The 14,639-nt window shown below is 39.9% G+C and overlaps 1 protein-coding gene across 1 annotated transcript in view; it reads left to right on the top strand.

The window, feature by feature from the left end:
• LOC125426344 (cytosolic phospholipase A2 epsilon-like) overlaps positions 1-14,639 on the top strand; it is a 41,592-nt gene that overhangs the window by 17,559 nt on the left and 9,394 nt on the right. Inside the window, exons 9-15 of the mRNA XM_048484601.1 lie at positions 1,039-1,076; positions 3,289-3,424; positions 5,879-6,015; positions 6,468-6,690; positions 8,439-8,553; positions 9,640-9,777; positions 13,384-13,491. Coding sequence (XP_048340558.1) covers positions 1,039-1,076; positions 3,289-3,424; positions 5,879-6,015; positions 6,468-6,690; positions 8,439-8,553; positions 9,640-9,777; positions 13,384-13,491 — 895 coding nt within the window. The remainder of the gene's footprint in view (positions 1-1,038; positions 1,077-3,288; positions 3,425-5,878; positions 6,016-6,467; positions 6,691-8,438; positions 8,554-9,639; positions 9,778-13,383; positions 13,492-14,639) is intronic.

Raw genomic sequence — 14,639 nt, forward strand, 5'->3', positions numbered from 1 at the left:
GAGGTCATTATCAATGTGAATCCTGAAGTCTTGGGAACTGCCTTTCCAGTTTCAAAAGGAACTCGTGGGAGAAGGGGATTATGGGAAGATTAGGAACCATAGGTGTCTCCCTGTGATGGTTAATGGGATCTAAACCTGTAAAACTATGCTTAATAATATGTTATGAACGTGATATGTAGTCTCTTGCACAACTATTTTTACTCAATGTATTGTCGAACATTACTCAAACAGTTATTTGGTTAAAGCAGCTTCAGTCCCATCTCCCCTCCCCCACCCGTATGTCGTTTTTGTGTCCTGAAATGACCCAGGGGAATTGCTGTTTGCTTTGGTGCATAATGTTATGTGTAACTGGCTAGAATGGAACAAATAGAACCCTCCTGAGACCATTTTAGAATTCTGAAAGACACACACACACACACACACACACACACACACACACACACACACACACACCCTCAGTTGCTAGCTGAATTGGGTCTACATGTGTCTGTATGGCCTAGAACACACACTTTCATGCACTCTGAATAATGCACTGTAAATCCAGTTTCAACACACTTTAGCAAATGTTTACATGTTTGCAACACACTTTTGCAAATGTTTGCCTTTTCATGGAGTGCAGTACAGTTTGCAAAGCGCATTGAAAGTGGATTGAAAGTTCATTATTCAGTGTGTGTAGTAGCCACTGGGACTTCGTATCATGTAAATCAGCTCAGAGTTTCAGAAATTCCCTTACTCTGCGAAACTCCCCCTGAATCAATGTAGTAAATGCCTATCTCCAGAAATCCAATGGATTCAGGTCCTTTCAATCTTCTCAGCATTTGAATATGTGGAGTATAGGCAACAATTGTGCCTGGATATATTTTTTAGAGGGAAACTATTTTATAGATGCTTATCTGAAAATTAATCCCCCATTTTTGCTTATATATAGATATTATTAGAACAAATAAGGGGGTGAAAAGGAAAATTATTTGGCAAATGATGCATTGTTAGAAGTGAGTTAGAATTAATCAATAGTAATGACAACCTTTTTTTTTTAAGGATAAAGCATATGATATATTTGTGACGCCAGAAAACTGGTAAGCATTTTTCTTTATACAGTTTATCTTGATGTTTTTGCTGCTCAAGTTCAAACTTCACCTTGTCCATTTATTTTAATTATTTAAGAAAACGTGTTGTTCTCAGAAATCATTTGAAAGTAGAATTCCTGGCATGACTATCAGGAAGCAGTTTGCTCCAATCCACTAGATTTCGAAGGGGGACCAAATCCCCAGGCAGCCAATAATGAGGCATGACTGCTCGGCATATATCTGTTTAGCACACCTCTCCTAAGCAAGTTTTTGCTGCTGGCTGCTGCCCACCATGTCATGGGATTAGCTAGTCACCAGTTGGGGCAGAGCAGGATTTTGGGAGGCTTTTCTTGATGATTGGCTTCTGAGGTTGCCTTTTTTGCAATGCCACATTAAAGCTGGTTAATTAGGTCTGATCATTGACTGTTTAGGCCCTAACTAGTTTGGCAAGGATTGGGCAGGCTGATCACAATAGGTTGGGACAGGCAGACATTCAAAGTGGTGTATCATTGGCTATGCAGCAGAATGAGGCTGGGGAAGAGTGGTCCTTGGTGCTGAGGGAGCTGGGGTTGGGCATCTCTTGACACATCGTGTGCAGGTGATGCTAAACAAAGCTGGCAGGAGATGTTGGCTATGTTTGGAGTTAGGATGGGTTAGGCAGAAAAGATGCATCCCTCCTATTTACATACGTTAACATATTTAAATATGACACTGATCAACTTAATTAATGAAATAAACTTGTTAAGCCCAAACTGCTCTCTTGTGTCTTCTTTGAATGGATGCCTGGGGCAAATAGCAAATGATTGGTGGTAGAAAGTGCCATTAAGTCACAGCTTACTTAATGATGATCCTGTAGGGTATTGAAGGAAACAGATGTTCAGAAGTGGTTTACTATTTCCTGCCTCAGTGTAGTGACTCTGGACATCCTTGGCGGTTTCTCATCCTTGTACTTACCAAGGCCAACCTTTCTCAGCTTCTGAGATCTGACAAGATTGGTCTAGCCTGGACTGTCCAGTTCAGGGCAGCAAATTATTAGCATGATGCATTTCCTCTCCTTGGTGCATTATTAGCATTGTGCATTTCATCCCCTTGCACTGGAGAGGCCCTTTCACCTTTATTTTTTTGTGTTGCAGTTCTTGGACAGGAAATCATCTAATGCCAAAACACTAGGTGTGGTGGAGGAGAAACATAGGCTCAGCTTCAGACAAAAGCAAATATTTGCAGATATCTAAATGGTGATAAATTCCAATTTTCAAGTTCAATAGAACAGCTAGATTTGAGTCCAGTAGCTCTCAGAGACCTACAAGGTTTTCAGGATATAAGCTTTCATAAGAGCATAAGAAGTCCTGCTGGATCTGTCACCGTTTCCAATTGGGGCAATCACCCACCAGATCTTCAACCCTGCTCAGAGGCAAGTCCAAGATCACTACCCATTTCATTGGCTCTGTTACCAACTGTTCCAATTATGCTGTCTAGGAATCTGTGATCAACTGTTCCAATTATGTTGTCTAGGAATTTCATTTCTACATGTTTATCTAGTCAGTGTGAGGGTAGTTGAAGTCTCCAAGTATCATAACAGTAGCTGCTTTAGTAACCCCCTCACCCTTTCAATGATCAAAGATCCCTTCATCAGATACAAGTTGGAATGGAGAGCTCTGAGTCCTTATAGTCCAATCAGAAGATGGAGGGGTGTTGCAAAGAAGGAACTCAGGATGCAGAGGTACAATACACATTGAAATCAAAGCTGAGGGGAATTGTTTGGGGGCAGAAAATTAGCATCTGTAGGCTAAGAATTCCATGTCCTTATTTAACCCTGGGGAATCCATTGTTCTGAACTGGGATATAAAGACTCAGAGATCTTCTTTCTAACTGAAGGGAGTTTCAAAAAATTATACCCAGAAAATCTTATTGGTCCCTAAGGGCTACTGGACTCAAATCTAGCTGTTCTACTGCAGACCAGAATGATTACCCTTTGAAATAAATTCACATACTCAAAAAGAAACCTCTAACTCAGATCACTTAAATTCAAAAACAGTGTCTCTCTACTGCTCAGTTCTGGCATTTTTGTGTGGCTATGCTCACATTTTATCATTGTCGTGTGTTCATATTTACAAAATATGTTGCAACATATTTTACACTTTCTGGAAATTATTTATCTGACAAAGCTGATGCAGTGTGTATTCAGATGTTCAGGTTTATGACATGAGTCTTTGTCATCAAGTCACAAGAACCTAGATGTGCGCTTGGGGTCTGATCTATGTGCAGAGGAGCTGGATTTCATCTGTAAGCGGAAGAGACATGTTGCTGCTGCATTGAAAAAACTTTTGCATCTAAAAGAAGATCTGCATGATGATGAGGTAGGACATCTAGAACAATGTAAAGCAGCCATAACATGTGATGGTGATGGAGGTGTACCGACATACATTAACACACATTACAGTAGCCCTGTTAATAAATTACACTGAACACACATACAATGAACAATATATATATATATATATAATGAACAATCAAGTGTATATATACACTATACTGAACACACTTATACCAGAATATATAATTTAAAAAACATATTTATCCAGGTGCTGGTCCCTGGTTTCATTTGTAAAGTGAATACACATTAGTTCTTTGTATTGTCTAAGGCTTTCATGGCTGGTATCACTGGGGTGTTGTGAGGTTTCCGTGCTGTATGGCTGTGTTCTAGTAGCATTAGTTCTTTCTTATAAAAAGATGCACATGAAGGGTGTATGTTCACAGTATCATATGAATAAGGATAGCATATGCATTTATGATCTACGTACAATGTACACATGGTTTTTGTTTGTTTGTACATCAGTAATTCTTATATGTCCTTCAACATGTTTATGGATGAACTTCCTGAGGGATGAGTTCTTGAAATGTTAGATGATATGTGTGTTTAAGCTCAAGATTTATCCAGGTACCCACATTAATTTTTGAAGTGAATGCACATTAGATGTTTCTTAAGAACATATGTATCAGTATTCACAATAATGTGTATACAAAACTATAACCCTAGGTCATGGGTAGCCCCTCCCTCTACCAGAGTTCTTCTATGTCACTCAGAATTTCCTGGACTATTCACTGAGAAAGTTAATTCATATAATTCATATAAACCAGTATTTTTATTTATTTCACTTTATTTTCTACATATACTTTTTTTAGATTGTATAAAATGTAATTTAATTTAAAATCTCTATCAAAAGAAAATATTTTTAAACAGAGGGATGGAGTTTCAAATACTAAGGGTGCTGTTAAGAAGGTCTCCACCAAACGTCTATAAAATCAGACTGCTGCAGTCAGCTTTCCCTTGACATTAGTAGGATTTTTAGTTTCTAGAGATGAAATATGTCCTCTGAGAATTTTTAATGCAACCCATTCAAATGTCACAATGGCAACTTTTAATTTTGATGAGCAGACCGGAAACCAATATAAGGGTGCTGTTAAGAAGGTCTCCACCAAACGTCTATAAAATCAGACTGCTGCAGTCAGCTTTCCCTTGACATTAGTAGGATTTTTAGTTTCTAGAGATGAAATATGTCCTCTGAGAATTTTTAATGCAACCCATTCAAATGTCACAATGGCAACTTTTAATTTTGATGAGCAGACCGGAAACCAATATAGCTAATAAAATGTGAACATGTGAGGTGTGGTGTGGTGTGCTTCCTGAATGTGGTGTGGTGGCTTCCTAAATATTCTAACCACAATATTTTGTATCAGTTGAGTTTCTGAATCATTTTCAAGGGCAGTTCTAAATACAGCACATCACAGTAATCTAGTCTGGATGTCAGTGGTCAGCATTCTCCAGGAATAACCACAGTGTGAGTCTCCCAGCTTCCAGGGCTTGTGTCACCTGACTCCACACCCCTCATAGTCTTGTACACTTGAGAGGGGCCATCAACAATCTTAGTGAGGAAGAGAAGAGGAGGAACCTGCCACCTTATTCCTCCTCAGCGAGAGGATGTCCTCCTTGACTCTTCATTAGGTCTATGCAAAATCCTGTACAGGTCCAGTGCCAAACTATTAGAATTTTAATATAAAATCCAGTAACGTAGCAAAGTGCACAAAGGCTTTTGGGCACAGCAAAGCCCATTTAATCTCTCTGTGTGCTCAGGAATAGAAGTACTCAGAGCCTTTTATCTATTCAAACTAATACACTTAATTTAGTGTAGGAATTACATTTCTGGATAGGATAGAGTAAATATAGATTCTTAATCTAACTAGCATAGAAGGAGATATAGGACCTCCATCCTGCCCTCATGGCTGCAAGATGTAAAAGAAGAAAGTGTGTGTGAGTCGAGGTGTGAAAAGGAGGAAGAGAACAGCAGTCTGCACATCAAGGAGATAGTGTCAGAGAAGTAGAGAAAGGTTGCCCAATGTCTTGACCGCTTTGTTTGTCTGATTCAGTAGTCAGATCCTCCTACAATTTTAAAATATTTCAAATCCTCTGCTTTGCACAATTACTTAAATATACTGTTGAAGGCTTTCACGGCCGGAATCACTTGGGTGCTGTGTGGTTTCCGGGCTGTATGGCCGTGTTCTAGAACACGGCCATACAGCCCGGAAACCACACAGCACCCAACTTAAATATACTATATGAGGCAAAGTTAAAGTAGAAATCAATACAATACTTTTAGCATGCATTTGAACTTTGATATTATTTGTGGTCTCTTTTAATAGCTGCCCTTTTTATAAGCATGCAGCACTGAGCAGAGTCATGTATGTCTTTAACATCCCTTTTATTTCAAAGTATTAATAATATGGCTTGGCTGTTATTTCGTTTGTCTGACCAGGTTCCAATAGTGGCTGCAATGACAACAGCAGGTGGTGCGAGGTCAATGACCGCCATGTATGGTAGTGTACAAGCTCTCCAGAAGCTGAATGTCATGGACTGCGTTTCATATATTACTGGTTTATCTGGTACAACATGGTAAGAAGGACATGTGCAAAACTGTTCGGGTGTATCCAGATGTGTGGGCTCTTTTGTCACAATCTGCTACTAATAATCACAGGAACAGGCACACTCAATCAGATCAGTGGAGTACTAGTCCAGCAACCTGATTCATAAAGTGCCTAATCAGAAGCCTCTGAAAGGGTACACATTCAGAACATGAAAATCACATGGCAGGGGGATTAACCAGCTTCCTCTTTGCCACAGTCCCAATTCAAATGGTTTCCCATAGAGCTTCAATTTAAAGTTTTTTTTTAAAACAGCAGGGGATTTGGCCATATATCTCCCACAATCACATCTAGTTTGATACTTTGTCAAATTATCACTTGGTAATGGTAGTCTGTATTAATCATTCAAAGCTACTAGCCAATTTATATTCTATACTTGTATTTGAATTCTATATTTGTATTTTTTGTTGATTGCTTCCCTAGGACTATGGTAAATTTATATAAAGACCCAGAGTGGTCAAGCAAGGATTTGCAATGTCACATCACTGATATTCGAAAACATATGGTGAAAAGTAAATTGTGCTGTTTTTCTCCGGAGAACTTAAAACACTATGAGAAAGAAATGCACCAGAGAGAGCAAATGGGTTACAACATAACTTTTACAGATCTTTGGGGACTCCTTATTGAAACCATGCTTCATGATAAGGTACTATGAATGAATTTTTTTTTAAAATGGGATTTTCTTCTTTAGGAATGGAGCGGATTAGGAAAATGGTGATGGTTACTGTTTATTGATTTAAATGTACAGTTACTTACAGAGTTATTTTAGTCTGAAAATATAGCCAGTACTAAAGGGACTAACATTCCCCCTCCTTATAACAAAATCTTGAGAGAGCATTAGCTTTTATTATAGCCTTTTCTAGTTTTTATTTTGGCATTCTCTCTCATAAAATAGAATCACAGGCACTATGTAAATTCATCGATGCTGCATGTAGGTGTCCTCTCATCATAGCTATATAATTCTCAGTCAGAAAATGTAACACTAACCTATGGGTCTCCAGATGGTATCCAGGATTTTCCAGGATGCCCAGAAATGGGTTCTGAAAAATGCCAGAAATATCCATGATTAGCCACAAGCTATGGGAGTCAGTGTCTGCAGGCTTTCTGATTGTTTTTTTCTTTCCCCCCTGTGTGTTTGTGCCTCTCTGGGCTTGTTATAGGTTTGCTATGTTGGTTCCATGTTGAATCTTTTAAATTGTTTTAGTTGATCTTTCAACATTGCATTGCAGGAGTTGTATTGTATTGTGTGAGTTGGTTTGGTCAGGTTTGTGATGAAATCTTGGGTTTTACATTGGCACATATTATCTGATTTTACATTTCTTGGGCTTGCAACTGCATTCCTGTTCACTGAATGATTCTCTGGTTTGAGTTGGGTTGGATTCTTGGGTTGTACATTTGTTGTGTTAGACTTCCACATTATCTCACATGAGTGGTGGGCTCTAATTCGGTGAACCAAGTTTCTTTCCTCACTCCTCCACTTGAAGCCTGCTGCGTGACCTTGGTTGAGTAACAGTTTTCTCAGAACTCTCTCACCCCCTTCCACATCATTTTCCATACAGAATACCCTGGCCAGTTTCTGCCTTCCTCACTTTGGATAAGCGGCTGATTTTTTGCCCCTAGTTCTTCTGTATTAATTTTAGTTTAGATTCCCTTTCTTTTAAATCAATATTTCAAGATATGTTATTGCTTTGTTGAATGCCACCTATATTATATTGTCCAACCTCAAAGGATAGAATTTGTTTAACAAGATTTGGAGCAACCAAGATAAAATCTATAATGCTTTCTCCTATGCCTATCACACAAGTAAAATCTTCTTCATTATCTAGGTCTTTAAGATCATTCAACATTATCATGCCATTTATTGATTTAAATATATAGGGCTGTTAGAATAAAGCAAGATCATTATGGGGGCAGATGGTTTTAATTTATGAATGAAAAAATAAGGATGCCAGGAATAGAAATGGAAATTCTTCAGGAGTGGAGTAAAATTGCTGTGATGCCTAAGAATAATCTCATTCCATTTCACTGGGAATTTACTGATTTTGGGTTTTTTTGGGGTAAAATGTTAGCCCCTCTCTGTTGTGCAAATTGGACTTTCATTTTGGTAAGGAGGAGAGGGCAAAGAAGATTTGTTGCTGTTCTTCCTGGGTTGAGGAAGTAGTGGTTGTGATCATGGGGCTCTTGACTGAGGAGGCACAGCCAACAGCAAAATATGTATGACGCCCTTTTAAACACATAAAAATGAGAACATTATTGAAAATAGTGATTTGGTCATATGTGGACCATTTAATAGTAAAATACAAATGGCAGCAATCCCAATTCCACATGTATACCAAGCTCTTTGTAAAAATCGCTTTCTCTCTCTCTTTTGTCAATTACTTTTTCTCTTAACAGCCAGATCCCTGCAAACTCTCTGACCAACAAAAGGCACTGAATTGGGGTCAGAACCCTCTCCCCATCTACCTTGGTCTTAATGTCAAAGAAAATTACAGCACTCTTGATTATAAAGGTCAGTATTGTCTCCTCTTTAGTGGTACTGGTACTCCAGGGCCTCAAGCAGATGTTTTTCACATCACCTGCTGCATGATGCTTTCAACTAGAGATACAGGGATTAAACCTTCTGCATACAAAACAAACCATTGTGCCCTGGTCCCATGACCCAATTTCACAAAATAGAAACTGTGCCATCAAAATCCTCTGGGGTCATTTACAGTTTCCACTTTCAGCCAGCTTACCGCCCCCTCCAGCAATGCCCACCTTATTCTAGCACTAGCAGAGAGAGAGACAAGGAAGTCATAGCAGTTTTCTTATGTGCAAGCAGAGCATGTGTGAGTGAGCAGATACAACTCTCAGAGAGGGCTAGAAGTGATTTTTTTGTGACTGACTATGGCTGGCTTTAAGTATTTATAGCTGCCGCAGCCACGAAGGGATGTCGAATGGTATGGTATGGCCTGATCTCGTCAGATCTCAGAAGCTAAGCTAGATTAGTATTTGGAAGGGAGACCTCTGAAAACTCTGCAGAGGAAGGCAATGGCAAACCACATCTGCTTAATTTTCCAATACTCTTTGTTCACCTTTAGGCATTCCTTCCCATATCCCTGGAACTAGTATCAGTTTTGTGAGAATGCAATGTATGTTCTAGGGTAGCCTTACATATTATGACTCTAGCATGAAATTTGCATGAGTTAGTCTTTCTTTAAGCAATGAATGACCCTCATTGCACAAGCAGCTTCCACTCACTTTAAAATCAACCACAGAAAGGCTACTAATGTTAGAGAGATTCTCCATTTAAATGGGAATGATCCACATAGTGAGTTTGACATCTCATTAATAAATGTATGCATTATGGTTGTCATATGGTGCAGCTATCCTATGGACACTACTGCTGATGGCTTCCATGTGGGGGTCCTGATGCGCATAATCATAGGTGCAAAACAGTGCAAAGTAATAGTTGCATTTTTTAATAGTATGGCCATATATAATTTGTCTCATTATTAGTGGACTTTATGTATGTGGTTTATTGCCATGCTTTTCTCTACTGTTTGAATGGTTACTTTTTCTAGACACCATTTTATTTTCCTATGACTGTTTACAGAGTGGGTAGAGTTCACACCATATGAAGTAGGATTCCTGAAATACGGAGCTTTTGTTCGGACTGAAGATTTTGGAAGTGAGTTCTTCATGGGCCATTTAATAAAGAAGATCCCAGAATCTCGAGTCTGCTATTTGCAAGGTAGCTCATCCAAAATAAAAATCTAATACTTGTATACAATACCGTATACCCTTGACCGAAGAACGGTACACTCCTTCTATCTGGGATGGTCGTCCTCTTCCACCAAGCTGCCAAGCTGGCCGAGGACGCACATTACGGATGCCGCAGTGAGGAGGTAGGAGGACCATTTCCAGCCTAAAGCCAGCCAGATCAGCCAAATCAACCCTGGCGATCAATGGGGTGACAGATGTCGCAGCCAGATTGCCCTCACATCCTAATACTTGTGTAGTTTTATACATTTTGAAATTGACTCCACTCTATCCACATAGTATGGAGAATTTTATCACTCCCTCAACTTCCATGAATTTTAATGGTAGTGGACACAGTTATCTTCTGCCTGTCATGATTATAATTCCAGATGGACAGCAGTAATGCAATGTCATACTAAGCAGAGATTCCACCTTTAAAGTCCTTTGAAGCTTAGGGAAGTGTAATTCTGCTTAGGACTGCATTGTTAGTGCACTGCTTAGGACTACACATATAAAATAAAACTGGAGTCCAAAGGCACCTTGAAGACTTCCAAAATTTATTCCAGTATTAGCTATCATGAATCAGAACTCCGTTTCTGACTTATGAAAGTTTATGTTTGGATCAGAACTGCTGCTTTACACTTGTTTTATTCTTCTTGCAATTATATATATGCATATACTTACAAATTACCATTCACACATCCTCAGCCAATGCAGTACACTCAAAGAATACATATGTATGGCAGTGGTGCAGGGCGTAACTCTATGGGCATCGGTGCCAGAGGTGGCACTTCAGGAGGAAACCCCTTCCTCTGGTGGGCATACGTGCACAGAGTTCATCATATGGGGGGAAATCACCCCCCCCCCCCACACACACATATAGGCTGGCCTGGGCCGCTGGACTTGATGTGCGTGCACCTCAGCGAGCAGGGAGGACTCGGCTGGCGGGCCTGCTGTCTGTGCTCCAGGTGGCTGCTGCCCAGGGGAGGGGGGAGGCTGCTGAGATGCTAGAGTGGTACATGTGGGACTTGCTGGAGGCTACAGCAGGCTGGACCCTGCTCAAGGGGATATTCAGGTTAAATTGCTGCATTGGTACTTTGTGATAAATAAGTGGGTTTTGGGTTGCAATTTGGGCACTCGGTGTTGAAAAGGTTCGCCATCACTGACATATGGGATAATTCCATCATGGAATTTGGAGTTCCAGTACAACAAAAACATAGACAGATGGCTGTGCATAGAATTTGTTCACTTCAAAATTTGACATTCTTTGAGCATTTTAGTATACTAAAATGATCATTAAACTCATTTTCCAAATCGGATGAAACCATTCTGATCTTGTTGGTGCTTTTTCATTTTTCCAGTTTATTTCAGTACAAATATTTATACTTTCCTTCTTTGATAATAATTCATATTTTAACTTTGGAGGATTAGGACCCATGATATTTAAGGCAAAATTTTAAAAGATCTTATACTAAGAACCAGCATGGTGTAATGGTTAAGAGCAGGTGCAGTCTAATTTGGGGAACCAGGTTTGATTCCCTGCTCTGCCACTTGAGCTGTGGAGGGTTATCTGGTGAACCAGATTCAGTAGCATATCTGCCTATGGACAAGGGAGGGCAGTTGCCTCTGGGCACCCCCTTGTGGTGGGTGCCAAAAATGCAGGTTTGTTTGTGGTTTTTTGGGTATTTTAGTGTTTTTTCCGTTTTTGGCCTGCAGGGGGCGCAGCACCAACATTTCAGGGGTTTTTTGGGAGACTCTCCTGATGATATCACCCAGGTTTTGTGAGGTTTGGTTCAGGGAGTCCAAAGTTATGGACTCCCAAAGGGAATGCCCCCATCCCCCATTGTTTCCAATGGGAGCTAATAGGAGATGGGGGCTACACCTTTGAGGGTCCATAACTTTGGACCCCCTGAACCAAACTTCACCAAACCCTGGTGGTGGCCATCATCAGTAGAGGTATCACGAAGATATGAGGACTCCCTTGGGAATGCCCCCATCCCCCATTGTTTCCAATGGGAGCTAATAGGAGATGGGGGCTACACCTTTGAGGGTCCATAACTTTGGACCCCCTGAACCAAACTTCACCAAACCTGGGTGGTATCATCAGTAGGGTATCACGAAGATACTCTGAAATTTTGTTTCTGCTATCTTAACAATTGCACCCCTGACAGCAGGCACCCCCTAATTTTTCCCAGATTCTCCTTTTAAATCCACCCCCTTCCTGCCAATGCATGTTTTCTTTCTTTCTTTTATTCTCTCAGTGGCTAATAAAGGTTATTATTATTATTATTAAATCCACCCCTTTGGCATAGATTTAAAGGGAGAATCTGAGGTCCCCAGTTTAAATATTGAAAGTGATGCTGTTTCAGGGCAGAGGAGAATCCACCCCAAAATAGTATCACTTTCAATGTTGTTTAAACTGGGGACCCCAGATTCTTCCTTTAAGGTGGATCTAAAAGGAGAATCTGGGCTCCCTAGTTTAAACACCATTGAAAATGATGCTGTTTGGGGGTGGATTCCAGCATCACTTGTTTGAACTAGGAAGCCCAGATTGTGCTTTTAAATCCATCTTAAAGGGAGAATCTGGGGTCCCCAGTTTAAATAACGTTGAAAGTGATGCTGTTTCCTCCAATTGGGGGGTCTGGATACAATACCATAAAATGTTTTCATAGCAGTAATAAAACAATTTGAAAGCATTTTGAAAATGTTTTTCTTTTTAATTATTTCTGCTGTGTGGCATGGCCCATTGCTGTGTTCAGATTTGTGAGTTGGGGCACGTTCTATAATGTGATGGTGACTTTGAAACGACCTGGTGTAAAAAATCATTGTTTGGTGGGGGAGGGCAGCCATCCATGGGGGGCACCAAACTCCAGTTTTGCCCTGGGCTCCAGTTTGCCTAGATACGACTCTGACTAAATTAGCTTGAGCACTCCAACAATGCCAGCTGAGTGACCTTGGGCTAGTCACAATTCTTCCAGGCTCTCTCAGACCCACCTACCGCACAGGGTGTTTGTTGGGGGGTGGGGGGTGGGATGGAAAGGAGATTGTAAGCCCCTTTGAGTCTCCTTACAGGAGAGAAAGGGGGGATATAAATCCAAACTCCTCCTCTTTCTCCTCCTCCTCCTTCTGCAGAAATTCTACCTCAGTGGCTATTGGTCAGTATTAGAAATACTGTAAAATCTTGATCTTGCGTGCTTTAAAAATATGTTCATTTTAAAAGGTATCTCTCAATTCTATCTTATCTACTAGTCTTTAGATGAAAAATAACACCTTGGATGGCACCTTGGAGACTATGAAAATTTATTCCAGCATCAGTTTTCTTTTTAGTTTTAGTTTTAGTTTTTGACTTATGAAAATTTATGTTGGAAAAACTTTTCTTTGCTTTCAAGGTGCCACTTGCCTTCTGTTGTTTTCTTCCTGCTATGATTTCAATTTCAAAATAATAAACAAAAATTGTTTACTGTGTAGTTGATTGTTACACAAAACTTTGTTTAAAATGCTTCTACAATAGTATAATAGTCATGTTACACAAAACTTTGTTTAAAATGCTTCTACAATAGTATAATAGTCATCTTAAAAAATTATCTCTGCTCCTCAGGCACTTGGAGTAATGTATTTTCTCAGAATGTGTTGGATGCCTTATATTTAGCAGACTGTTCAGAGGACTTCTGGCACAGGTGGACAAGAGACAGAGTGATTGATATCGGTCAGTCATTTTTAGGATATTACTTTCTCTTTTTTAATTTTATCTAAGAAAGACTGTCATGTGTTGAGAGATTTGGGGGCAATTTGTTTTCAATTCAATCTGTCAAAAACTGAAAACTGGAGGGAAAAGATTAACTCCACACTCACCATACTAATATATTTAGTGTTAGAAATAAAAGAGGGAGTAGAAAGTATCAAGTAGGTCAGTAGAAATACTGCATTTCAGAAAATTGTGGTTTGATATATTGAAAGGAAACAAGTGACTGTAGTCCAAATGGCCTAACTATGCATTTTATATTGCATGTGTCTGCCACAGACTTTCCATCAGATATGTCTGCTAAAAGTTTCTCATTGGCTCATTCCGCATATGCCGAATAATGCACTTTCAAACTGCTTTCAGTGCTCTTTGAAGCTGTGCGGAATAGCAAAATCCACTTGCAAACAGTTGTGAAAGTGGTTTGAAAATGCATTATTTTGTGTGTGCGGAAGGGGCCATTGGGAACTCAAGTCTCAAGCATGTGTGGGCGCAAATAAGTTTGGGTAAAAGGAGCTTCTGCCTCTCCCCATATGTCATTTTCCTGACTTGAAACAGTCCAGGAGGCACATGTAGTGTCATTAATATTCTTGCAGCCCATAGTAGGGTAAATAGCATTCTCAGGTGTGAGGCCAGACCCTGTGTCTGATCCTGCACAGCTGTGTGTTATAAGGAATGGTAAGGAAATAAACCCACAAAAATCAAAATTTGAACAGAAAGAGAGTTTTACTGGACAGCATAAGTATCTGACCAGGGTGTCCCCTCCAACAGAGGCACACACAACTAGACCAAGACTTCATTTTTATAGATACAAAGAGTACATACGTCATAGTTCATACCTGTATACTCACATACATAATCATAACCCTTTCATGTGCTACGAGCATGAACCTTAAAATCCGATTGGCTTGTCTGCCCCCTTATGTGTCACATTAAGAAAGCCTTTGAATCAAATTGCTTCTCTGATTCTTTCTGTTACACAAACGCTGGAATTTTCCTTTCTCTGCCGGCTTCTGTTTGTCCCTCCCCTGCCCATATGCAAAGGGCAGCAATAAACTGAAATCTGCCTTTCGGGTTTTCAAAGATAACCAGTTTTTCCAACATTCCTAAGTTTG

Source organism: Sphaerodactylus townsendi, linkage group LG02 (assembly GCF_021028975.2).
Source record: "Sphaerodactylus townsendi isolate TG3544 linkage group LG02, MPM_Stown_v2.3, whole genome shotgun sequence".
Lineage (NCBI taxonomy): Eukaryota > Metazoa > Chordata > Lepidosauria > Squamata > Sphaerodactylidae > Sphaerodactylus > Sphaerodactylus townsendi.